The 26,984-nt window shown below is 37.0% G+C and overlaps 1 protein-coding gene across 1 annotated transcript in view; it reads left to right on the top strand.

The window, feature by feature from the left end:
* Positions 1-24,484, top strand: part of LOC108713537 (tenascin-R) — a 199,830-nt gene extending 175,346 nt beyond the window's left edge. Inside the window, exons 16-22 of the mRNA XM_041590489.1 lie at positions 3,110-3,240; positions 3,499-3,631; positions 6,618-6,769; positions 8,403-8,499; positions 8,662-8,823; positions 8,947-9,110; positions 22,817-24,484. Of these exons, the coding sequence (XP_041446423.1) occupies positions 3,110-3,240; positions 3,499-3,631; positions 6,618-6,769; positions 8,403-8,499; positions 8,662-8,823; positions 8,947-9,110; positions 22,817-22,927 (950 nt within the window). The 3' untranslated portion in view covers positions 22,928-24,484. The remainder of the gene's footprint in view (positions 1-3,109; positions 3,241-3,498; positions 3,632-6,617; positions 6,770-8,402; positions 8,500-8,661; positions 8,824-8,946; positions 9,111-22,816) is intronic.
* Positions 24,485-26,984: the final 2,500 nt, after the last annotated feature.

Raw genomic sequence — 26,984 nt, 5'->3', positions numbered from 1 at the left:
AAGTGATGGAAAGGGGGGAGAATCAGAGATAGAGAAAGGAAGGAAGAAAGAGAAAAAGTTATCAGGTTCTAGCTAAAAAAAAGGTTGAAACATCTTCAACAAGTGGTACCTCTAGCCTGCAGGTTATCCAGGTACTGGGCCCATGGATGCCACTACAGCTCCCCCTCGTAGCTTCTATCTTGAAGCTTGTTTCTTATGGATTCCATTGCTCTGATCCAGTTTATCTTTGATATCAAAGCTTGTCGCCCTGGAATGTTTGGTTGTTTCCAATTCGCTGCTAATAGAGACCTTGCTGCTGTAAGAATGTGATTGGCTAATTTGCGAGATTGTTGAGAGCGCATGGCTCTGATCCTCATTCCTAACAAGAATGTATGTGGTGTTGCTTGTATAGTGCAATGCAAAACCTCAGAGAGCAGAGTAGCTACCATTTTCCAGAATGCTTGAGCTATTGTACAAGTCCATCAGGTATGCATGAAGGATCTCCTGTCTCCACATCCTCTAAAGCAGTTTGAATGATCTTAGTTGCCACTTAATTTGCTAATGCGTGTTGGAGTATAGTACCAGCGGAATATAATTTTATAAACAATTTCACAAGAAACTGCACATATGGAAGTTTTTTTTGCTGTTTCCCAAACTGCTGGCCAAGTCTTTTCAGAGATTGTAATATCTAAGTCCACTTCGTCATGTAAGGCTGGTGTATGTCTGTATTATCTGAGGTAAGGCGCATGTATAATAGTGAGATCAAATTGGTTGGATATGAGTGGTTATGGCACATTGTTTCAAAGTAGGAAAGGGCCTGTTTGTTTGGGTTTTGAACAAAGTTTCAACATAATTTCTTATTTGTAAATACAGGAAGAATTGTGTATGTGGGATATTATGTTCTTTGTCTCTGTATTGCTGGAATGTATTAACAGTTACTGGCCAGATACAAAATTGAGTACAGTCACCATATTTGCTGTTATCCATGGTCAAAATTCTGTAGGCATGCATCCTGGTGGAAAACTTTTGTTACAAAAGATGGTTCTGTATCTGGTAGTGGGAGTGGCTAGTTTCATTTTGAGTCCTATAGCGTCCCAAAGATGTAAGGCTGGTGTATGTCTGTATTATCTGAGGTAAGGCGCATGTATAATAGTGAGATCAAATGGGTTGGATATGAGTGGTTATGGCACATTGTTTCAAAGTAGGAAAGGGCCTGTTTGTTTGGGTTTTGAACAAAGTTTCAACATAATTTCTTATTTGTAAATACAGGAAGAATTGTGTATGTGGGATATTATGTTCTTTGTCTCTGTATTGCTGGAATGTATTAACAGTTACTGGCCAGATACAAAATTGAGTACAGTCACCATATTTGCTGTTATTCATGGTCAAAATTCTGTAGGCATGCATCCTGGTGGAAAACTTTTGTTACAAAAGATGGTTCTGTATCTGGTAGTGGGAGTGGCTAGTTTCATTTTGAGTCCTATAGCGTCCCAAAGATCTAGTGCTTGTTGTGATGGGGGTAGAATGTCTGACGGTATGTCTCTGGACATCTTAGGCATCCAGAAAAGATGAGCTAAGAGTAATGGAGCTGTGAAATGATCTTCAATTTCTTTCCAGGATTCCTCTGTTGGAGCATGTATGTGTACCATTACTTCAAGTCTGCTGGCCAGATAATACCTTTATAGATGGGGTACTTCCTAATGATTTTGGTTTAGTCATAATGGCTGCCTTAATTCTGGGGTTTTTCCCTCCCCATATAAAGTTTGATATAGCTTTTTGGAGCGAGGAGGCTACTGTCTCAGGAAAATGTATTGGCAGCGTTCGGAATAAGTACAATAGTCGTGGTAAGTATAATTTTGATACCTGCTATTCTGCCAAACCACGGACTAGTTCCTTTTTCAACTTATTTATTAGTGTAGGTTAGTTGGTCATTTTTAATGGTAGTGCATGCAATTTTGTGGGGTTAATCTTGTACCCCGAAATAAGTTGGAATCTTTGTAGGGTCTGTAGTAGGTTTGGTAATGTGGTTTGAGGGGATGTCAATGTAAGGAGGATATCATCTGCAAAGAGATTAATTTTATATTCTTTCTGAACCACTGGAAAGCCCTTAATGTTAGGGTTTTCCCTGATGGCATGAGCTAACGGTTCCAAGGATAAAGCAAAAAGCAGAGGGGACATGGGGCAACCTTGCCTTGTCCCTCCTTTTATTTCAATATGATTAGAGAAAAGGCCCATACTAAGTATCTCTGCTGAGGGTGCTGTATAAAGTTGTCTGATACCTGTGAGGAATGGTTTAGGTATGTTTATTTTTTTGTCTAATACTGCAAACACGTAGGTCCAATCCAATCTTTCGAATGCTTTTTGTGCATCCAGTGACAACAAAAGGGATGACGTGGCCATGTTAGGTGCTCTACAAACTAAGTCTATTGCTTCAATTCCATCTGCCGCTTGTCGACCTGGTACAAAATCCACTTGGTCTTGGTGTATAAGACTAGGAAGCACTGTGGATAATCTGTTGGCTAGTATTTTTGAAAATAACTTAATGTCAGTGTTAATTAGTGAGATTGGCCTATAGCTGTCACAGTTGTATGGGTCTTTTCCTGGATTTAAAATAATTACGATGGATGCTGTTTGCATATGTTTTGTAGGGGGGGTGCCCTCAAGGAACGATTGAAAAAGATCTCTCAAGTGAGGGGAGAGCTGTTTTGCTAGTATTTTGATATATAGCCATCTGGGTCAGGTGCTTTACCTGATTTAGAGTTTTTAATCACCTATTCAATTTCTTCTATGGCTATTGGCGCCGCTAGCATTTCCCGGTTTTCCCTAGTTATGGGATGGGGCATCCACCTAATTAGAAATTCAGATTTGCTTGCCTTGGTTGCCTCAGGAGCTTTATCTGCTGCATATAGATCTGTATAAAAGGTTCTGAACGTATTAAGAATTTGTTAGTATCTCTTGTGGTTATTCCCATGGGAGTGCGAATAGTGTGAATGGTTTGTGACGTGTGCGAGCTAGCATTGTATGTGGTTTATTGTCATATTCATAATACAGGTGTTTAGTTTTCTGCATAGTGTATGAACCGTGAGTGTTTCAATACTGACAAAGTATTTATTTTTTGCTTTATTTGTAGTTCTGGATCCACCCATGAATCTGACTGCCACAGAAGTTGCAAGGACCAGTGCGCTGATTTCTTGGCAGCCACCCATCTCTTCTATTGAAAATTACATCCTCACTTATAAATCTGCTAATGAGAGCCGGAAGGTGAGATGTGAAACTGCTAAATTTTGTGTGATGGAATAATGTCACCTTTAAAACTTAGCTTGATTGAGATTTATGCAGAAATGGTCATACCCAGCTTACCAATTCATCATTGTCTTACAAATATATAGATATGTATTTTTCTGATGCCTTGGGCAGGTAGGCATACAGTAACTTGATTCTTTTAAGACATCTGTAGAATTGTAATACAGAATAAACTGCACTTTTGAACATTTGTGCATTTGCTTGTTTTATCCTTAGGAGCTGATAGTAGATGCTGAGGACACCTGGATCCGCTTGGAGGGCTTGCTGGAGAGTACAGAATACACTGTTAGCATTCTCTCTGTACAGAATGGGGAGCGAAGTTCTGTCACCCACACTGTGTTCACTACAGGTAAATGTTTCTTATGCAAATTTGCTGATGTCTGGGCAACTCTGTATTATTCAGCCATAGCCACCTGCCCACACCTTTACCCATCATTCTGTGATTTATTAATCTTCAGTTCACAGTTGTCCAACTGGTAGCCAACCGGCTGCATCCATCCCACAGACCCACCATCTGTGACCCACAGCTCTAAATGCCAGTATAATACTCAACAGCTGTCACAAGACATTAACAGCTGTCTGAATCTCAATGGCAGATTCTATCTTTCTCACAAAGTGCTTACCATAGCACTTGTTTTTGCTTAGGAGAAGACTGCTCTATGATTGAGATATGAGGTTCAAATACAGTTTGTTCCAAAGCAAAGTGATATGTGCTAGGGATTCTATTGAAAGAAAGCTGATGTCTGCAACACTGGAGACAGAATGTTAAAAGGAGATGGCTTATGGAGTATGATGGACAAAGAATGGAAATTAAAGAGGATGGTACTGTATATAAATGTAACAGATAAGTAAAGTAGGGCAGATAACTGTTAATATAAATTATTGCAAAGCACTGCATAGTTTTATAAATGGTTCTACCGTATATAAATAACTGATGACGATAATGATGATGATAAAGGATGAAGGGGGAACATAATTAATGGAATTATCTGTTGGAATAATATGTAGGCAAAGGAATGAGAGATTAGAAAAGGAGCAGGAGAAAAAAATAAGGCAAACATAGATAAGGGATATATGTAACACAAAAGAGAACATAATGGGGGAAGATAAAAGGCAAGAAGAAAGCAAGAAATGAGAGACAACAGAAGATAAAGTGTATAGGAAAGATAAAGGTGCACATTGCCTTAGCTCGAGTGAAGGATCAGTATAAAAAATACTTCGACTTTCAAAGTATCTTTTTGGCTACTTCGACCATCGAATTGGCTACTTTGACGACTTCGACTTGGAATCGAACGATTCGAACTAAAAATCGTTCGACTATTTGACCATTCGATAGTCGAAGTACTGTCTCTTTAAAAACAACTTCGACCACCTACTTCACCACCTAAAACCTACTGAGCACCAATGTTAGCCTATGGGGAAGGTCCCCATAGGCTTTCCTAGGTATTTGTGATCAAAGGAAAATCGTTCGATCGATGGATTACTATCCTTCGAATCCTTCGATTTAAAGGATTTAATCGTTGGAACGATTTTTCCTTCGATCGTTCGATCGATGGAAATTCGGTAAATCGTTCGACTTCGATATTCGAAGTTGAAGGATTTTACTTTGAAGGTCGAATATCGAGGGTTAATTAACCCTCGATATTCGATCAATAGTAAATGTGCCCCAAAGTGTATAGTCAAGAGGGAAATCAGAAGAGAGATAAGAAATGGGAGAAATAGATAGAAGATAGGAAAGGGGATATCAGGAAATGAAGGAGCATATAAGGGATGAAAATGAAATAAGAAAATAAAGTGGAAACAAATGGAGGGGGAGTGGAATATTATAAGAATTGGAGTACTAAGTAAAGAAAGGGAGAACAGAAGAAAATGGAGGACAAGTCCAGGAAAAATAAGGAAGAAGAGAGAAACGTGAAAGAAGTAGACACATATAAAAGGGGAAAATGGTGGAAAAAGCACCAAATTAAAAAGCGGCAATATAGAAAGACATGAGAAAAGATGATAATAAGAAGCTGTAATAAGAAGAAAAATGCAGATGACAAGAGTGGGACAACATAATGCATAAAATGCCAAAATAGGAGAGAAGTTGAGTGGGTAGCTGTATCCCATATATACATGTAAGGATGGCGGAGGGAGCAATGGTAGCAATAAAGGGAAAGTAGGAAAATAAAAATGGGGCATGGGGATTATTAGCAGTTTAGCAGTAATAAAATAAGTTACTGTTTGTGGGTGTAAAGGCAGCAGAGAAAGACAAGCAGGGAAAAATGATATAAAAAAAGAGAAAGAAGGTAGAAAAATAAAAAGAAGAGGTAAAAGGATAAATATCAGTATGGGATCCCATCTGTGTTTCCATAAATAAATAAGAATATTGTAACTTCCAATATAAATGTACAGCTACAGAGTGAAAGAGCTCCCTGATCTGGCTGACCTGCTATCTTCAAAGTGCAATAGTATATAGTCTTTCATCTCTAACAATTTGAATAGTTCTGTTTTGGTTTATGAAATCTCTGTTTTCTTCCAAGCTTCATGTAACAGAATATGGAAATGTTCTATTAGTTGTCTTTTGGACGGTATTTATAAGAAAACTTTGCAATCAATATCTTGTGTAAAATGTCCTGGGATTCTAGATCTGGATCTTCACATTGAAACAGCCATTTTATAAATATGCCCTGCATACTAATCTGCATTCTTTTTATGTGGCATGTAAGCACAGGAGGGAATTTGTAGAACTTAGATCATAGGCAGAAGAAATTCTACAGGAGGATAGTATGTAAATGTAATGTAATAGCTAAGCATACAACTGCATTTAAGTTCTCTTAGAAGCTTTTAGGAACAGGGACCCACTGCCACCCCATCTTGGGATACTTGGTCCAAATAGTGTGCCACTTTAATAAGTAATCCCCTTGATTTAGATGTTCTTGACTCTATGCACACAAGTCTTACGGCAAGATAACCCACTTTTTACAATGGAGTAATTCAGTGTCGGACTGGGCCCACCAAGATACCAGGAAAACTCCCGGTGGGCCCAGGTGTCAGTTGGCCCTCATGCTGCTAAACGTTTGGTCTATTTCATAGACATTCCTTATTTCTATGAGACCATAGAGGCTAAACAGATTGAATAATAGTTTGTAGTATGTACAGAATAGAAACTAGGAGGATAAAGGTTAAGTGAGCAGAGGAAGAATAATAGCACTGAGAGTGGGCCCCTCTTCTGTGGTTCTTTGGTGGGCCCCCGATATAAGGTTTTTTGGTGGGCCCCTGGTGTCCCAGTCTAACACTGGAGTAATTTCATTGATTTCTACACTCAACTCACTTTCCTTGTTGTTCCTTTGCAGGAGGGAGAGTGTTTTCTAATCCGCAAGACTGTGCTCAGCACATGCTGAACGGAGACAATCAGAGTGGAGTATATTATATTTATATAAATGGCGACATGAGCCAAAGTGTGCCAGTATACTGTGATATGACTACTGATGGTGGAGGCTGGATTGTAAGTCTTGGTGGGCTGAACAAGTAAAACATGAATTTATTTACCTTAATCATCTCGTACATTCCTCAATAAACATACCATCACAGCTGCTTCTGCATTTTTTTCACCAAGACTTTTTGAGAATCATTAAATTAAAATCTCAAGGGAATTAAAAATGTTGATCTCACCACCTGCTACCTGTTGAGATGCCAGAAAAGCACTGCTGCACAAAACATACAGTAATTACTGAATTCATTTATTCACAATATTTTCTACTCAAAAACATGAATTTTAACAATCTTAATGAGTCTTAATAAATATGCCCTTATGTGAACTTGTGAAGTACTTCCTCATTGTATGAAAATGAATTTGAGCATGCCAACATTAAAGAGATACTGACACCAGAAAATAACTTTTTATTTATATCCATCTTAACATTATCTTTGAATGCTATTTATAAGTATTTGATCAGGTATTTGCCTGGTGATTTTACATTACCGTTCTTACCCCCATGTTCCTCTATGAGGGGGCTGCCATATTTGTGCAACAGTAGTCAGTTAACATTAGAAACAGACTGAGATGAGACAGTCAGGTTGGCAAGACAGTCAGGTTTAGGAACTTCAAGTAACAAAAGCAGAACGATCAACAAAAAACTATCAATGTGACCTATAGGTTAATTTTAATGTAGATTAATATTTTGAAAGAAATTTTTTAGTGTCAGTATTACTTTAACAATGGGTTATAGGATTAAATTAATTCAATTTAGTTCACTGTTATACTGCAGTTCAAATTTTACTGTTGTTTCCACCTTGGATTGTAGTCCTTAAAGGAGAACTAAATCCTAAAATGGCTAAATGTTATGAAAATGTCTAAAAATGCTACATTTTATATACTTTATGGCACCGGCTGAAAGTTTCAGCTTGTCAATAGCAGCAATGATCCAGGACTTCAAACTTGTCACAGGGGGTCACCATCTTGGAAAGTGTCTGCGACACTCACATGCTCAGTGGGCTCTGAGCAGCTGTTGAGAAGTAAAGCTTAGGGGTCGTCCAAAATGATCAAATTGAAACTGAGGTTGGTCAGTAATATAAAATGATGCTACAAGGCAGATTATTAAATTCTGATGCTAATTGCACTGGTTTCTGTGCTTTCATGTAGTAGAGTGGGACCCTAAATTCAGTAGCAGACATTAGCACAGAGCATGTGCAGTGAATCAGCAGAAAAGAAGACGGGGAGCTAATGGGGCATCTTCAGAGGCACATAACTTTACTGCTTAAAGGCTGTCATTGCTTTGGGCTGGTATAAAAACCCAAAACATAATGTAGTTAGTTCTCCATTAAACTTATGTGGGAAAACCAACATTGGAGGGGAACTGTAAAGACCCACATCATTAAATGCCTTTTTTTAAAAAAATCTTTGTCAGTTTGTGTCAGTGGCTTATTTATAAACACTGGACAAATTTGCACCTGGGCAGTATCACATACCAACCAATCATATGTTTGCTTTAATTGTTCAACCTGCAGCTAGCTGTGGATGTAATGGTTTACTGCCCTTGTGCAAATCTGCCCAGTGTATATAACTGAGTCCTAATTGGTCTGTTCCAGTTCCTAAACTGTTTAGTATCCATGAGTACAACATAAACTTTTCCTTACAGGTATTTCAAAGACGCCAGAATGGATTGACAGATTTTTTCCGCCTGTGGGCAGATTATCGTGCAGGTTTTGGTAACCTAGAGGATGAGTTTTGGCTGGGTGAGTCACAGTGCAAATATATAGCAAAGAATATTTTGAAAGCTCTTTCCACTCACTCCAGGGACTTCCATAAGTTCTCTACTTTCCTTTTATGTATCTGGATATGTTTATTGCCCTCCTTTGACTATTTATATTTTTGTTTGTTAATATCAATTTTCACAGGACTAGATACTCTGCATCAGGTGACCTCTCAGGGGCGGTATGAACTTCGAATTGATATGCGAGATGGACAAGAAGCAGTTTATGCATATTATAATAAGTTTAACATTGGCGATGCCCGCAGTTTATACAAGCTGCGCATTGGGGACTTCAATGGGACATCAGGTATATTTATATATCATTTTACACCAAGTAACCCCTAGTGATATTTTACTCTTATTTATATTAGAGCTGAATAAAGCTGACATATTATTTACTGATGCACGCCTATATCTGATTTTTGTACAGGTGATTCACTCACCTACCACCAGGGACGGCCGTTCTCTACGAAAGATAGAGACAATGATGTTGCTGTGACAAATTGTGCCTCTTCATATAAAGGAGCATGGTGGTATAAGAACTGTCACCGCACAAACCTGAATGGCAAATATGGAGAATCCCGGCACAGCCAGGTGAGAATAAAACAGTTTTACACAAAGCACAATATTGCTGGGCAGAAGAATTCTATTTTTCATGAGAGATAATAGGCCCCTGAATCCATGAAGAGTCAAATTGGATTTATAGTTTCTTGAACACACAATTCAAAAAGTACTTTAGATAGAGACAATTATCTTCCGACAGAGAATCTGTACAACTTTAGTTTTTGGAGAGCAAAATAAATTGAAGAATTTTATGCTACTCATTTCTACAGACATAACATTTCAAAATGTTTTTTTTTTCCTGCGCCGGATCTCATTTACCTGCCAGCATAATGTGTTTTCTTTTACTTACTGCATAGAGGCTACAGGTATCTGTCTGCATTCTGACATTGCCAAGATAAAGGCTATTAGCAAATGGAGGGAAAATGTGATGGAAGCAGCACATTTTAATGTCTGATATAAATAGTGTGTGCTTCAAAGCAAGGAAGAGGACTATTCAAATTATCAAATGTGGAATAAAATATATATTATAGTTTAAAAGAAGGCAAGTAGTATAAATGATAGAAAGAATAGAAAGGATAAAGAAACAAGAAAAAAAAAGCCATGATACATTCAGCTGAAGTATTTTTTAAATGATTTTACATGAATACATAATAATAAACTATACCTTGAAATGTTTTTAGCTGACAATTATTATTATTATTATTATTATATGTGTAATAGACGTGACTTATGGAAGTCCCTGGAGTGAGTGGAGAGAGCTGTCAAAATATTCTTTATATATACACACATATACAAGGGGTCACCCCTTTATTCACAACTCATCTTTGGGGGATTGCTGAGTCTCCAGGCTTTTCTCTGAGTTCTTCAGACACTCAATCACTTTCAGGGCAGATTTATCAAAGGTTGAGGTGAATTTTTGAATTAAAAAAATTTGAATTTCAAGGTATTTTTGTGTACCTAGACTAGGGAATAGTCCAAATTCGATTCGAATTTGAAAAAAATTTGATTTATGTACTGTCTCTTTAAAAATTCGACTTCGACCATTCACCATCTAAAACATGCCAAATTGCTGTTTTAGCCTATGGGGGACCTCCTAGAACCTATTTGGAGTCAATTGGTGGACTCCAAATCTAAGGTTGTTTTGGGAATTCGAATTCGAATACATGTGCTATTACTTTGATTTGTACGTTTCGAATTCGGCCAAATACGGACTTATTCGGCCAAAAAAAACTTCAACTTAATTTTCGTTAGTCTTTTTGAATTCGTATTTCAAAGTTTTTCAAATTCGAAATTCAACCCTTGATAAATATGCCCCTAAGTCAAATGCTCACTCTGCTCCTTGCAGACTCTCTAAATATATATATGCACAAAGGTACACATCTTAAAATCAAGAGCCTCGCTATTTGTACACTTTAATTTGGAGAGTTGCAGCTACTTCAGAACACAAGGGTTCTGAAGGCTTCAGAGTACTTGAAAAAGAATTACCTGACACACAGGGTGTTTTTGCTAAAAATCTACAAAAGAAATCTACATGACAAGCTCTTTTCCTTCAGATGCTAATAATCATTTATTTATTTTCTTTGCTTTATCTGAGTTAGCAAACCTTAAATCTTCAAGATAGAGTGTGCTGTGTTTAGTCCAACTTTATGGAAGACCATATACTAATATTATTTAGGAGAATTTAGAACTTTATGCAGGAACATCCTTCATTATTATTTTATTTTTGCTTATGGCAACATAAGTAAAGAAGTGAGAGAGCATGGGAATGTTATTTTGCCTGATTAAAACATCAGTTGAAAAACTCTTAATGTTTCCCTTTGCTTCACCTTTTCATTTTGATAAAATACCATACTGTAGAAAGCTGCATACTCAAAGTGGAGTCTTATCAAAGACTTCTAAGTAAAAAGCATATGTTTATTTGAACATATGACACTATGGCGCGCTTTTGCTGAAACGTACTTACGTTTTATATTAATTACTATTATCTATACTAATGTCAGTTCATTCTTATAAATAAGAATACTTAGGGGCCGATTCACAAAGGGTCGAATATGGAGGGTTAATTAACCCTCCATATTCGACTGGGAATTAAAATCCTTCGACTTCGAATATCGAAGTCGAAGGATTTTAGCGCAAATAGTGCGATCAAAAAAAGTTAGCCAAGCCTATGGGGAACTTCCCCATAGGCTAACATTGAGTTCGGTAGCTTTTAGATGGCGAACTAGGGGGTCAAAGTTTTTTCTTAAAGAGACAGTACTTCGACTATCGAATGGTCGAACGATTTTTAGTTCGAATAGTTCGAAATTCAAAGTTTTTTTACTTCGAATCCTTCACTCGAAGTTAGTGAATCGGCCCCTTAATTTCCCACTAAAAGTTCTACTCAGAATAAATTAACAAACTTGTTTTTTTCAGTTGATAGATATTTTCTTTATTGAGCGATCTATTTAATAAAATTTGAGTTTTGTTTTCTATAAAAATTTGAGATTTTTTTTCATTAAAAACTTGGATTTATAGAGAGAAAAAAACTCACATTTTTAGGGATTTATTTATTGTGCATCAAAGCAGCAAAAAATCAGAATCCAAAAATACTCCAGCTAAAACCTGTCGAATTCATGTAAAAGTCAGTGGCAGAGGTGCCTTTCACCATTTGAAGATGATCTTCGCGATTTTCTGGTGTTTTGGGGTGTTTTCTCAAAAACTCGTTAAAATCAAGTTTTTAAGCATATAAACTCAAAAATGAAATATTTGAATTTTTAAAGTTTTTTTATATCCTTTTTTTTTTGTTTAATTCTTAGTAAATTAACCAAATTCTTGGATGGGAGATAGGTCAAGTATGTTTCTGGTAAAATATGAGAAAAAAAAATGTGTTTTAATAAATAACCCGCTTAAGTTGCCATTTAGCTGGCAAGTCCTTGCCGTTTGCCTAACTTACCAATTTGTTACCCTCTTTAACAATAACATTCTCTTTTTCTTGATATAAATAGGTTTAATGTCTTCCTCTGGGACAAGTGCACTTAAAATCTTGTTATTTTTGGAAGCTATTTGTAGACAGTTACAAACTGTAGTGTAGTATAGCTCAAGTTAACAGCATACATTTAGGGGCAGATTTATCAAGGGTCGAATTTCGAAGTGGAAAATACTTCGAAATTCGACCATTGAATAGAATCCTCCGACATTCGAATTCAAAGTCGGAGGAATTTATTCATCGTACAATCGTATTCCAATCTTGGTACGTACGATTTTCGAATGATTATTACTGCGAATTGAAGTCAAAGTAAATTTGAAGTTGTAGTATCCTATTCAATGGTCGAAGTATCCAAAAAATTACTTTGAATTTCAAATTTTTTTACTTTGAAAATTCCCTTGAATTCACTTCGACCCTTGATAAATCTGCCCCTTACTGTATATACATCCTTATTTGTATTTATTTTCTAGAAAATATTTAAGTTGTTGGAAATGCACCATTAGATCAAGGCAAAATATGAATCAAAAGAGATTCTGTCATGATTTTATGGTGTTCATTTATTTCTAAATTGCACTGTATACACTGCAAATAATTCACACATATATAAATAAATATATATATATATATATATATATATATATATATATATATATATATATATATATATATATATATATATATATATATATATATATATAAAATGGTATTCCTGTATTTTTGTTTAGTTGTAATATTGGTGTGTAGGGATCCCAGGTCATTGTGCCTGGTTGTGCTTTCAGAAAGAGCCATCACTTCATGATGGAGCTGCTTTTACACAGGCTATTGTTTCTCCTATTCAATGTAACTGAAGGAGTCGCAGTGGGACTTGTATTTTTACTATTGAGTGCTATTCTCATATCTACCAGGGAGCTGTTATCTTGTGTCAGAGAGCTGTTTTCTGGTTATCTATCCATTGTTCTGCTGATGGGCTGCTGGGGGGAAAGGGGGGGGGGGTTGATATCACTCCAACTTGCAGTGCAGCAGTAGAGAGTGACTGAAGTTTATCAGAGCACAAGTTACAGGACTGGGGGCACCTGGGAAACTGACATGTCGAGGCCCATGTCAGATTTCAAACTTAAATATAAAAAAAATCTGTTTATCTGCCTCAGGCGGCAGCAGCCCCTGAAACGTGCCTTACTTTAAGCTTAGTCTGGAAAGTTTAGGGGTTGTTTGGGGAAGATCTTTAAGAGAGTTTATCTGTCATCACCAAATATCCTCCAAAGATTCATGCTAGAGGTTACCCATCCAACCAATATGTCCAGTTTGAACCATAGCGTTTCCCAAAAGGCAAGTAAGCATTACTGGCGGTACATTCGCTACAGCTTTTATGAGCAAGTATCTCAGCTGATGCTTATTCACTATGCTAAAGCTAACAGTAGCCCTACAAAGAGATTTTGTGTCATTTTTGTGATATTTTCTGTTAATAAACAGAATCGATTCTGTAAAACTAGGATGTGTAATGTGTCTCTCATTTTGAGGATTTTTCTAATTACAGCTTCATACGATCCACATCTGTCAAATTATGACACTTGAAATTGTGCCTGAAAGAAATATTATGAATGATTCAGTACAGTGCTGAAAACTAATATTGCATCCGCATAGTAAAGTAGTTTTACACACTGTAATCAAAAGAAAGTTTCTCAGGGTAATAAGATTAAATATTTGATATGATCTTGACAACATACCCCATTTCTGCAGTTTTTATTTTAACGACTTTGATTGATTGTGTTAATAATGTGAGACTATAAAGTGAATTTACAGCTATTTTCATAGTCAAATCTCTTTATGTTTGGATGTTAATATGATAAAGACCGCTTATAAACATGGAACTGACCTTCACATAAATGAAACTGGAATAAAAACAGGAATGTAAATCAATAAATGATAGCACTCAACCATATGCTTGAAAACTCAATTAGCTCAATTGCAGAGGATTGCCAGTAGAGATGATTGTTTTGAAAAGCGAAGTCGATATTGTGATTGAAAAGATTTTGGCTGCAGGTTAAATAAAGATTAATATTTCCCACTTAAAGAGGAAAACATTCCGAAAGTGTTAGCTAGAACGCCCTGCACCAGTAAGTTATGGTTTTAGTTAAAGGGCCAGTGGCAGGCATTAATAAAAAGACTAAGGGGGTTATTTACTAAACCCCAAATGCAAAAATCATGAAAAAAATCGGACTTTTAAAAAATCACGAATTTTTCAGAATTTATTAAACCCCGAGGATGGAAAAGTCAGGATCAGAAAATCCAGCATCTCAGACCTGAGATATAAGTAAATGGGAGAAGACCCAATGATTTTTTGATGTTCGCTGGGTTTCGTGCAATACCCTGACATTTTCGGGCAAAAATCGGATGAAAAACCTGGAAAAATCGTGAAAATCTGATTTTTTCCCACAAAGCAAATTTTTGGGAAAATGTAATAAAAAATAAACGCAAAAAACCAAGTGGATTTGATCGGAGTTTGTAGCAGAAAATATAGTGAATAAAGTACCCCCTATTGTAAAATATAAGGATATTATAAGTTACCGAGGAGTTTCATGACCATATAAAAATACGAGGCCGAAGGCCGAGTATTTTTATACAGGTCATGGAACTCCGAGGTAACTTCTAATATCCTCATATTTTGCAACTGGGGGTACTTTATTTATTATAATACACAAATTTCAGTGAGTGATGTGACAGAAATGACATCAGAACTCACCGTTTATAACTGATGACATCAGAACTCACCGTTTATAAGGATATAATTTACAGGATATTCATGGCTTTTGTGTATTATATGCAGATAAATTCTGACTTTGATATATAACCCCCCTTGTGTACAGTCAAAATGTGTTTCTATACAGTAGTTGCAAATAATATTTCTTGTTAGCTGCAATAATCTTAGATACGTTTTTTATTATATATAGGTGCTTAGAAAACACTTTGCAAAATATGAACCCTTCATATTACTTTTTACAACAATTCTAATTAGGAGATAATAAAACATACCACTTTATTGTAACATAATGTTCAACCAACAGGATGCAATATGGAAACCACAGAGCAAACCCAGGGCTATGACACTCCATGTAAATAAAGGGTGGTGAATAAAGTGGTTAACTTTTCCTATATTGTAGAATGGCCTAATCTTAGCATCTTTTCGATTGATCTTAAGTTTTAAATATTTTGTTTAATTGTTTGTCATCTTTTTCTGTCTCTTTCCATCTTTCAGGGAGAGGGGGGTCACTGACCCCAGCAGCCAAAAAAATATTGCTCTGTGAGGCTACATTGTTATTGTTATTTTTTTATTAGATTTCTTTTTATTTCTTTCAGTCACAACACTGCCTGGTTGCTAGGATAAATTGGACACTAGCAAACTCCTGAAATCCCAAACTGTTAAGAAATCCCAAAATGCTAAGAAAAAACACTAATAATTTAAAAACTACCAAAAATAAAGACCAAGTACATATTGTTGCAGAATATCACAACATACTGAAAGTTAATTTTAAAGATGAACTACCCTTGTAATATTTCTTTATTTTTGCTCAGAGGAAGATTATTTTCTTATTACTTTTCCCCTAGGTTTTATTACATTGCTCTTTTATTCTTACCTAGGTTGACATTATCTCCATGGCTTGCTTGTTTTAAACCAGCCTATGTTGTCACCCCTCTCAGCTGTTCTAATATTTTGTAATCCTTTTAAAAATAATTTTAAAAGAAGGAAAAAAGCATGACAGTCTAGGGGCATGACTTTAAATTTACCTCTAAAACTGCAATGTAGGGGGGAGTGTTAATAATTTTTCATCTAGGATAGAGATGCCCTGGAAGGAGGAGCTGTGAAAAGTGAATTATGGGTACTACTAGTTTGTAAAGAGAATGGGATTCCAAGCTTTAGTCACTTTTGACACTTCTCTATGGATAATTGTTGATTACAGAAGGCTTCAGAAAAAGTGTCCTCAAATAATGAGGGCAACTCAGTGGATGTAAGGGAGAGATACCCAGCACTCTTGGAGTATGAGGTAGCTGTAAGAGTAAGAAAGTTTGAGCAGTGCTTCACCAAGGAGGAGGAGAGTGGCATTAGTTACCCAAATGATAATGGCAATAGTAAGGGCACATATAGGGACAAATTTTCTAAAGGGTGAAGTGGCTAACGTTAACGAAAATTCGCCAGCGTGACGTCATTTCGTTAATTCACCGATTTACTAACGGGCGCTGGCATAAATTCGCTAGCGAAGTGGACCTACTCTAGCGCTACATCGCACCCTTATGCCAGCCGAAGTTGCGCTATGGCGAAGGGACGTAACTACGCTAATTCACTAACTTGCTCATTTTACTGAACGTTACCTCTTGCGCCAGACTTGCCTTAACAATAGAGTAGATAGGGCTTGCTTCAAAATAAGTTGAAGAAAAGTCCCAAAAAACGCTGGTGTCTTTTCCTTTTTTAAGGGTGATAGGCTGAAAATTATCGTAAATTTTTTTGGAGGTACACTCCTTCCCCCCTACATTTCCTAACATATGGCACCTAAACTATACAGTGGGCACATGTATAAGGCAAAATAACAACTCTATTTTATTTTATGAAGCTTTCCCAGGCTTGTGTAATGTAATGTATTTGCTGCTACATATACGTCCATTGTACTTTAACTTGGCGCCATATGCAAATTAGGCATCGCTAGCGTAACTTCACTTTGCTTGACGAAATAACGCTAGCACAACTTCGCTACCTTTCACCTTACTGAGCGCAACTTCAGATTTTAGTGAATTAGCTGCGCCCTGGCGAAACTTCGCCCGGCGAAGTGCGACAAAGGCGTCGCTAGCGCATTTTCGGCACTTAATGAATTTGCCCCTTTGTTTGCATAGCAAAACTCTGAGAGACAGCATTTCAGGGCAATAAAGTTCCAGTTTATGTTTTTAAGACATGCTGGTGCCAAAGTAATTGTGACAAAATGTGTATAAATTAGCAATGCTATAGAGATAGTGGAAAGCAATGTGCTCTTCCTCAAGAGCAGCAGAATTCTACTTTCAAATAGCCTTACAGAAGCAATTCTCATTATTTTATCATATCATTCTATAAAACTGATTTGCAAAGTACATTTCAGCAGAAAATTTGAAAGCACAGGGGTCCCTTCAAATCTTATTTTTTTTCTGTTCATTACCTTATCATCCCTTGCATCATTTGTCAGACGCTGAGTGTCAAGCTCATTATTTGCTATTATTCATAAATGCTTTTCCATCTCTGCTTAAATGCATTTCATGGATAAGTTGTTTGTTTCTAAAATCTATATGCATAACCTTATCATCTGTCATGATTACACTTTTTCTTACTGTAGAAAAATGTTTTGCCTTAATTTTATAACTGCAGTATTTATTATTATCTGCACTCTACCTGTACTAGGCCCTCAGCAGTTCTGTGCTTATAGCTACCAAATGGAATTTGAATTTTGACATCTCTCTGCTTTTTCCCTCAGTCCTATTGACCTTATATTGTGTATCAGTTTGTTATGAAAGAAATTACCACAAACGAAAACAAAATCTAAATGTATCATAACAACTGTGCTGCTCCCATCAAATGAATTACTTACCCCTAGAGAAGCTAATCAAATTAGTCTGGTATGATTGGTGCATGATTAATCCATAATGACATTTGTGGCTCGTGTTTATAATTGTCTAATGTTCATGTTACCTCTTTGTTATATCAGCAGCACAAGATTTTACTTAAGTTCATAAATATCAGAAATATTGTCCGTTACTGTGTTTGACAAGACTGGATGTCATTGGGACCATGTATTTTTCTCCAATTAGTGTATGTATGTATGTATGTATGTATGTATGTATATTTTTATTTGTATAGTGCTCCTTGAGGGCAAAGCACTGTACAGCAAAACAATTATTTAGTAGCAACAAACAAGGGTTCATTGCATTAATACGTAACAATAAGTGCATTATTAGCAATATAATTCACATAAATATGAAATATAATTAAAATACAGAGCTCAGTGTCAAGAAGACAAAATAATTGATGACCCTACCCCGTGTGGCTTACAGTCAAAATCAGGGGTGCCCAAACTTTTTGCAACGAGGGCCAGATTTGGTGAGGTTAAAATGTGTGGGAGCCGACCATTCAGCCCGACATTTTATGAACCATTAACATTAAATTACAGGAACCCGAGTAATCGTAGAAGTAATATTTGGGCACATTAGTGAAATGATCTGCCACTTGGTCTATACTGCTGCCTGTGTGCTGAAGGTGTTAGCAATAGACACGTACTGGCACATAGTGACGCCATACTTCTTTAGTTTACTGTACTGGCACGTCAGTACGTCTATTGACACCTTCAGCCCTAAAGAAGTACAGTATGTGAGAGTGGTGCATCACTATGTGCCAGTACGTGTCTATTGCTAACACCTTCAGCACACAGGCAGCAGTATAGACCAAGTGGCAGATCATTTCACTAATGTGCCTTAATATTACTGCTATGGGATTCATGATCGCACTGTGCTGTGCTTATGATGGAGGCTGAGGGACGGTGTAAATTTGAAAAAGGGCAGCAATTGGCCCCTGGGCCACACTTTGGACATGCCTGGTCTAAATGGAAGGGTAATTTACGGATACAATTTGGAGGGGTATTAAAGTGCTGTAGGTTACAGTGTGTGACACTGTAGTGCCAGTTCCCAGTTCAGGTGTAAAGGGTAAAGTTAGTATAATTTTGGTATTTGTTTCCCAATCTACTTCCCAGTTAGTGGTAAAGTTAGTATAATTTTGGTATTTGTTTCCCAATCTACTTTAATTCTCAGGCATACTTATTAAGCAGTCTACCGGTACCCAGCAGTCAATACCCTAAGAAAGTGACACTTACAAAGGAAAAAGCAGCTCCAGAGTTTAACTGTAGCCCTGACTAAATGAGATGAGGTGCTTTGGGGTTCTCCAGCCATTTTTAATTATGCAAGAATCACAAGCCCAGGTTAGGGATAGGGGTTCCTAAATGATATGCACATTTTTGAGATCCCATTTTTAGAATCAAAGTGAATCTCTGAGAAACTCTGGTTCAGTATATGGTCTACCCGGCACTACACTTCAATAATGTAAATGGGAAGCCTACTTTTTGTGAATTATATCAACCAGCTGTTATTGTGAGGCAGCAACATGACATTAGAACTATCATGCTAAATAATTTGATAGTTGCCCCATCTGAAACTTGTAAATGCAATAAAGAATAAGGGTTTTTGAAATGGTTGCTTCTAGCATCTCAAGCAAAGAGCATATTGAGCTTGAAAGGGGCTTGTTCATGAATATTGACACATTAATGTTACTATAAAGTACAGCAGTTTCTAGAACTGACACTTTCATATAGTTAATAAACATATAGTTAATAAACATACAGACCATGTAAAAGAAGTGTCCATGCATGTGGCATAGTGTCAAAACCCATTTCTGTTAGCTTATAAATATTTTATAGTTTTAAAAATACGTGTGTGTGTGTGTGTTAAATTGACAATCCATTGACAATGGTGTCCTGTAGCATTAAATTATTTAATTTAGTATAATTACTTTGTAGATCTTTTTAATTTATCTGGAGGATTAAGATACACACACCATGATTATTAATATAACCTCTCCAAGCTAGAGCAGAAAAATACAAACAAGATCTATAAAGACTTCTCTATACAGTCAAATATGCATTTATTGATTTTCATATGTAAAATGGCAGCTCCCTTGAGAAGCAACAGTTTCCACAAAGCAATTCATTGGGCAGCCGACTAGGAATTCATTGCTGATATCCCTGGCAATGTCCTTACTTACTGCTTTTTGTGATAAGAAACACTGTTCACTTATGCAAATGTATTCCATACAGAACTGTATTCCAGAAGGCAGATAAATATTCCTTGCTACTGGAAACAGCCACATGAAGAGGTATTCAGCTGCTTCAACCATCAGTCTCTACTACAGGCTACACCATTGCACCCAACTGTTTACTTTTAGGCACACATTAGATTGAATGAATATTGGACCTGTTATTGATAAAATGTAATCAAGTTATTTTATTAAGGCATAATGGTAGAGAAACAACCAGTTCTGAGCCAGGTGTATAACATTTTAGGCTTCATAACACACACTCCCTTACCAGAAACTATTAAAGCCATATTTTTTCTTAACTGAATGCTGGTTTTAGCTCCATTTACAGTCGTATGAAAAAGTTTGGGAACCCCTCTTAAAGCATCATTGGCTGAGCTTTCAAAGTAGTAACTACCTTTTAATATATAACATGCCTTATGGAAACAGTAGTATTTCAGAAGATTATTGGATTAACAGAAAATATGCAATATGCATCATAACAAAATTAGACAGGTGCATAAATTTGGGCACCCCAACAGAGATATTACATCAATACTAAGGGGCAGATTTACTAAAGGGCGAAGTGGCTAACGCTGGTGACTTTTCACCAGAAATCACATCCACAGGGACATCACCAATTCACTAACAGGTGCAGGCGTCAATTCGCTAGTGAATGAGACCGTCGCTATCGACAGACGGCTTTTTACTATGGTCAAATTCAGTAATGTGCGGATTTTAACCTAAGCACAAGATCACCAGCTAAGATCACTTGATATTGGGTTGAATTTATCTGACCCTCAACTTTAACAAGGGCCCCAGTCCCTCAACTAGCCACACAGCCCCACAGCATGATGGAACCTCGACCAAATTTGAAAATAGGTAGCAGGTGCTCTTCTTCCGCCATGTAAAAACTAAATTTTTGTCTCATCAGTCCAAAGCACTTTGTTCCAAAACGACTATGGCTTGTCTAAATGAGCTTTTGCATACAAGTGACTCTGTTTGTGGTGTGAGTGCAGAAAGGGCTTCTTTGTCATCACCTTGCCATACAGATGTTATTTGTGCAAATTGCGCTGATTTGTAACTATGTACAGATTCACCATATGCAGCAAGATGTTCTTCCAGATTTTTGGAGGTGACCTTTGGGTTGTCTGTAACCATTCTCACAATCCTCCGCAATTGCCACTCCTGTATTTTTCTTGACCTGCCAGACCTGGGTTTTACAGCAACTGTGCCTGTGGCCTTCCATTTCCTGATGACATTCCTTACAGTTGAAACTGACAGTTTAAACCTCTGAGATAGCCTTCCCCTAAATCATGATACTGAACAATATTTGTTTTCAGATCTTTTGAGAGTTGCTTTGAGGATTCCATGCTGTCACTCTTCAGAGGAGAGTCAAACAGAAGCACAACTTGCAATTGGCCACCTTAAATACCTTTTCTCAAGATTGGACACAATTGCCTATGAAGTTCAAGGCTTAATGAGCTAATGCAACTGTAACGCTTTCTTGGCCTATCCCGCCAAAAAGGGTGTCCAGCTAGTGTATTAGCATGGGTTACACTATGATACTACACTCAGGGCGGAGCCTTCGCTAAATCGAAGCTTCCCCTTTAAGATGGTGTAAAACTACAACCCACAGGCTAATTAATGTTAAAATAGAATAATGGACGCCAGGAGGTTCTTTAGATAGTGAAAACAAGTGAGATGATTTATTAGCACAACAATATGCAAAGGCAATTGACCACAGGTTTACTCACGCAGGAGTTGTAGTAGGAGTTAGCATATCACAGAGGAGAAAGGATAGCATTGATGATGATGCAGCATGTACAGATGTCACTCCTCAAGTCAAACAGTAGGAAGAATATCTCACTCCCAAAGACCAGCGACCAATGTGAAACAGGATCAATCAAGTAGGGGTCAGGCAGTGCTCTGCTAAACTGAATTCCCTATCACTGAGTTCCCTACACTAAAGGCACCTTAAAAGCCTTTGGGAGGCTACTCCCTGCTATTCTCCTTGTTGGAGCACAGAACTGCTCATACTACCTTAATCTGGCTATCTCTCTCTCCTAGAGAGACTATTACAGATCTGCCCTAATGATAGCTAATCCTCATTCACGGGATTGCCTGGTTCCTGACTTCGGCACCAAAGGTACAGGTCCCTTTGGGGTAAATGGCTTACTGGGGCCTTGGTGATCCCAGGCTCAATGGGAAACACCTAGCAGCACAGACACCAGGAGCCAAAGAGGAAGAGGCCACTCCCTACACAGCACTATATAGCAGTGTGGCAGGGGAGTGTCATTACACTCTTTGTCCAATAGGTGTAGATGTTACACTTTACCAGTTAGAAGGGCTAGGCCCAATAACAAGGGAAAAGAGAACTTAAGCAAAGGTAGGGGATTAACTCTATAGGAGCCTAATAGATCCTATAGGTCCCTACACACATATTGAGCAATAACATGCATTCAAATTAGCAAACTTACAAGGGTACCCAAATTGTTGCACAGCCAGTTTTTCACATTTGATTAAATTTCACACAACTGAATACTGCTTCACTAAAAATATTTGTTCAGAAGACACCCCAGTACGCAGATGTTCCTGGGAAATTAAAGAGATAGCTCTGTTATCTTTTTTGTTGAAAGTGGAGTAAATTATTATGCAGGCTAAGAGGGGTTTCCAAACTTTTTCATATGACTGTATTTATATTGGATTCTTGAAGCATGAAGCAAGACTATTCTTGATGACTAATGTAGACAAATACTAATCGTGTGCCTGAAAGTCCAGAAACACTAGATCCTTAAGACTCTGTTTTCCCAATTAAAATCTATAAAGAATTTACAGATAAAATGTACAGCACATATATTACTTTACTTTCATCCTCATTTATTTATCTTAATTTCCTATCTCAATTTCTTTCCTTAGGGAATAAACTGGTACCACTGGAAAGGTCATGAATTTTCCATTCCTTTTGTGGAGATGAAGATGCGGCCATATAATCATCGTACCTTGAAGAAACGGTCCCTCCAGCTCTAAGCTAATTGTACCAGCCAAGCACATGGCTCCTCCATGCAGACATCTATCTAATGTTTTCCTGTTCCTTGCTTTCCAACCTAGCTCTATTCCCCCAAACAGCCACAGCCTGCAACTGTCTACCTTCCTTTCTCGCTGTTAGTGGACAGAAATGGTTCTCTCAAGCTCATACTTGCCCTGCATTTACCTTATTTTTCACTTTCAAACACACCTATGCACATCACTTTTCCTTTGACATTTGCTTTTCGTTGCAGTTCTTAAACCTTTCCCTGCCCTGATGGGTACTAAATTATCCCACCCTAATACCTTTACCTCCTCTGTTCTTTCCTTTCTCCCTGAGTTTAAGACAGTGTTAATTTCAGTGTACATAAACCTTGTTGGAACCAGCAATGAAATTACCTGTTTTAGTGCCCATGAGATCCACAACTCTCTGAATTTTAGAGAATCGTGAACTCTTTAATAATTGCTGTGCCAAACTTTGTCTTTTTCCTCTTGCAACTCCAATTCCTTTTGATGATTGGAGAGTGATTTGTACACAGTAAATAACTGACTATTGCAAGTGGAATGGAATTACACATGTAGCACTGAATACTCAGCAACCCAGGACCCTTTAAAAGATTTCCTGCCAGCATCCATGACAGTAGCCTGAATTATTTGATTAAGATCAAGTAATTCATTCTAGTTGTTCTTTTAATATTGGTCAAAGAAATAAAGGGCCCAAACTGCCTTACAGAAAATGTGGATGCCCTTAAATCCTCTGGTTATATTTCCTAAAATTCAAATTTTGGGTTTAAAATAAAATTTATGTCTAATTGTTTTGAATTGTAAAAATGTTATTCCTTCAATGTAATCGGGCTCTTTATTCAAACTGATCCATGATAGGGATATGTTGGCATTCAGCTCCTATGATGACTATTTGCATTTAGGATAGAAAGGGATTTGGTGAAAATGTTTTATTTAAATTTCCCTTTAATACCATACTACTGCCAGGTGTTTGGCTACACTGTGGATGACTCTGTGCACTCAAGATTCACATGCCAACAATCAAGTGGGGCATTCTGATCTTTGTAAAGTGAATGATTTTATTGACCAGCATTTCAGTATAATGTATTGTACCTTTGTTTAACAGCACCGACTATACGGTACCTTCAGTGGACACATTAATCCACACCGTGCCTGAGCAACTCCTATTCACATGGTATGAAGAATGCCAGTATCCCAAATACTGCATTTTGCATGTTCCACATACCGCTGTATTTTTTATTTTCTTAACTATGGAATGCTACACCTAATATGCTTTGCGTCTGCTTGACAAGGGTGCGCTATGTAGAAGCAACAGGATGAACAAAACAATATTCACTTTATGGAGACCAGTGTACCCCATTTTATATTTGTGACTTGTGAAGCAGCAACTATCCCACAGAAGATCACAGAGGAGACTATTATAGAGTTAACACCTTATTCAATCTTGTATCCCTTGTCCTGGATGCTGTTAGCTGATGTATAGATCCTTTTTTAATGCATTTTCTATACGTTATTAAAAGATTCCTATTGGGATCATATCTGTGTGCTTGTGTCTCTTTTACTGGAAAGGTGGCAGAGTGTCCCCTAGCTCCAGTCCAATCTTCAGAATATCATATCTCTAACAACTTTCCATTCAGAGTATGCACCCTTGAGCTTTATTGCTACAACAAAACAGAGTACATTGCCCATTGATTCATCTTCATCTATGCTGTCTGCTCCTCCATTTTCTTATCCAGCAAAGCATTATTCTATTATGTCTTTCCTTATAAAGGGGCTATAATAGATCACTCTATTAATGTCCCTTTGATATCAAAATCTGTGAAATATTGGGTCTTTAACGCTACACTGTGGAAAGAATCTAGGATGTTATCTTAATAACACTATCATTACAGACGCTATCTAAAGAAGAATTACTCTTTAGGAATAGTATCCAAAAAACAGGGTTTAGCTCCAGCACATGAATGTATTTTCTACCGTATAGGTCCCTGTGTAACTCTTATAGCAACCTCAGTTAAAAAGTTGTTATATATACTGAACCCCAATACTAGAGGTACAATACATCCCTTTAGTAAAGTGTCATAAAGCTACAGAGAAGGTTAATTTTTACCATTTGTTTCTTCAGCTACTATTGAAAGCCTTGCTGTCTGGTACACATTTCTGAGCCAAACATTCTGTTTTATCTAATTTTGCCTCAGTAACCTTTACACACCACTTCATGGAGATCAGTTTAAACTACAGCATGTCTATGTGTAAATGAATCACAGTCTTTATACTGTTAATTGGGATGAGATTGCAGCATCAACTCAAACAAGGTGCCTGTGGCTGACATATTTAAGTGTTAATTGAAATTTTAATCTGACACTATAGTCAGCTTTCAGTTAAAGGGGTTGCTCAGCTTTAAATTAACTTTTATAATTAAGTAAAGTAGTGTTATTCTAACACAATGTGCAGTTGGTCTTTTTTTATTATTATTGGTGTCGCAGCCCTGGTGGGCCCCCAATTCCCCAGCCCGACTACTAGCTAGCCATGCAAGATGTGGATTCAATATGTGGCTGGTATTAAAGAGGATTTTAAATTGCATGCTGGAGAGTGGCAGGGGAGAAAGGCAAATCATTTTTATGAACTAAAAAATAAAAAGACCTACTGAAATGTTGCTAAGAATAGTATTCTATAACATACAGGAATGGGACCTGTTATCCAGAATGCTCAGGAACTGGGTTTTTCTGGACTATGGATCTTCGCACCTTAAGTCTACTAGAAAATCATGTAAACATTAAATAAACCCAATAGGCTGGTGTTGCTTCCAATAAGGATTAATTAAATCTTAGTTTGGATCAAGTACAAGGTACTGTTTTATTATTACAGAGAAAAAGATCATTTTTTAAAATTTGGATTATTTGTATAAAATGGAGTCTATGGGAGATGACCTTTCTGTAATTCAGAATTTTCTGGATAATGGGTATCTGGATATCGGATCGCATAACTGTACTAAAAGTAAATTTGAAAGTTATAGAGACCTCATTCCATAGCCAGTTTTATCAGATCTAAGGTCTTTAGAAGTATTGTACTACATTATTTTATTATCCACTATTCCAGTTTCAAATTGAGCTACACTGTCCTCATTTGAGATTCAAAAGATTAGACCAACCAGGCACGTAATTTATGTGCAGATGCAGCAAACTTGTTTTGACATCTCACCATGTACCTTGTTCACCAGCACGCATATTAATGACGAAATTGTGTGATAATAGTCTATTTAATATGAGCAACATGGCAGACCAAAGATGATACCTTCTTTCATTAATGGGGCAGGAGACACTTTTGTTCATTATTCGTTCAGAGAATAGGGCTTGTTTGGAACATGCTTTTTACCTATTTCTTTAATAATAGAAAATTTATGTTTAGAACTAGGCCAACCAGGGATATTAAAGCTACTCCATGTTTGGTCCTTGCAAGGTAGATAACTACATTACAAGTGCATAGATCTGTCCATTATGCAGGAGAATTATATGAACACAGGTAATCTAATTATCTGCTTTATTCATTGAACTCATGTTGAACGGTGGTATACTGGCCCTTTAACAATGACAGGTATGATTAAACACTCAAGTTTGCATAAATTCTAGATACCTAACTTCTGTGATCAGGAGATTAGCCGGAGGTCCATTTTAAATACTTACTATTCTCAAAAATGCATTTTACCACTGCTTGAGCGATATAAGAGCTAAGCCTCATCCATTTGGGTCATTATTAGCAATATAGAAGGGCTGGGGTCACATGTACATCTGCAGATTGATCAAATCCAAAGCAGTCATTAGTAGTAAAGTAACAGAGATACAGAAACCACCTTATTAAGTCACTACCAAACCCTTATGAACCACATAGGGAACATTTAAGTGATCCATTGCTTATTTGAGAATGTAAATGGTAAACAGTTCTGATAAATACGTTTAGATAAACAGCTACCTACCGTATATAAAAGATACAACCATACTACTTAAATGTATTCTGCAACTCAGTTATAATCAGTAGTTTC

This window comes from Xenopus laevis, chromosome 4L, assembly GCF_017654675.1.
Source record: "Xenopus laevis strain J_2021 chromosome 4L, Xenopus_laevis_v10.1, whole genome shotgun sequence".
Taxonomy (NCBI): Eukaryota; Metazoa; Chordata; class Amphibia; order Anura; family Pipidae; genus Xenopus; species Xenopus laevis.
Note: the sequence above shows the minus strand (reverse complement) of the source record. Positions and strands in the feature narration are given on the sequence as shown.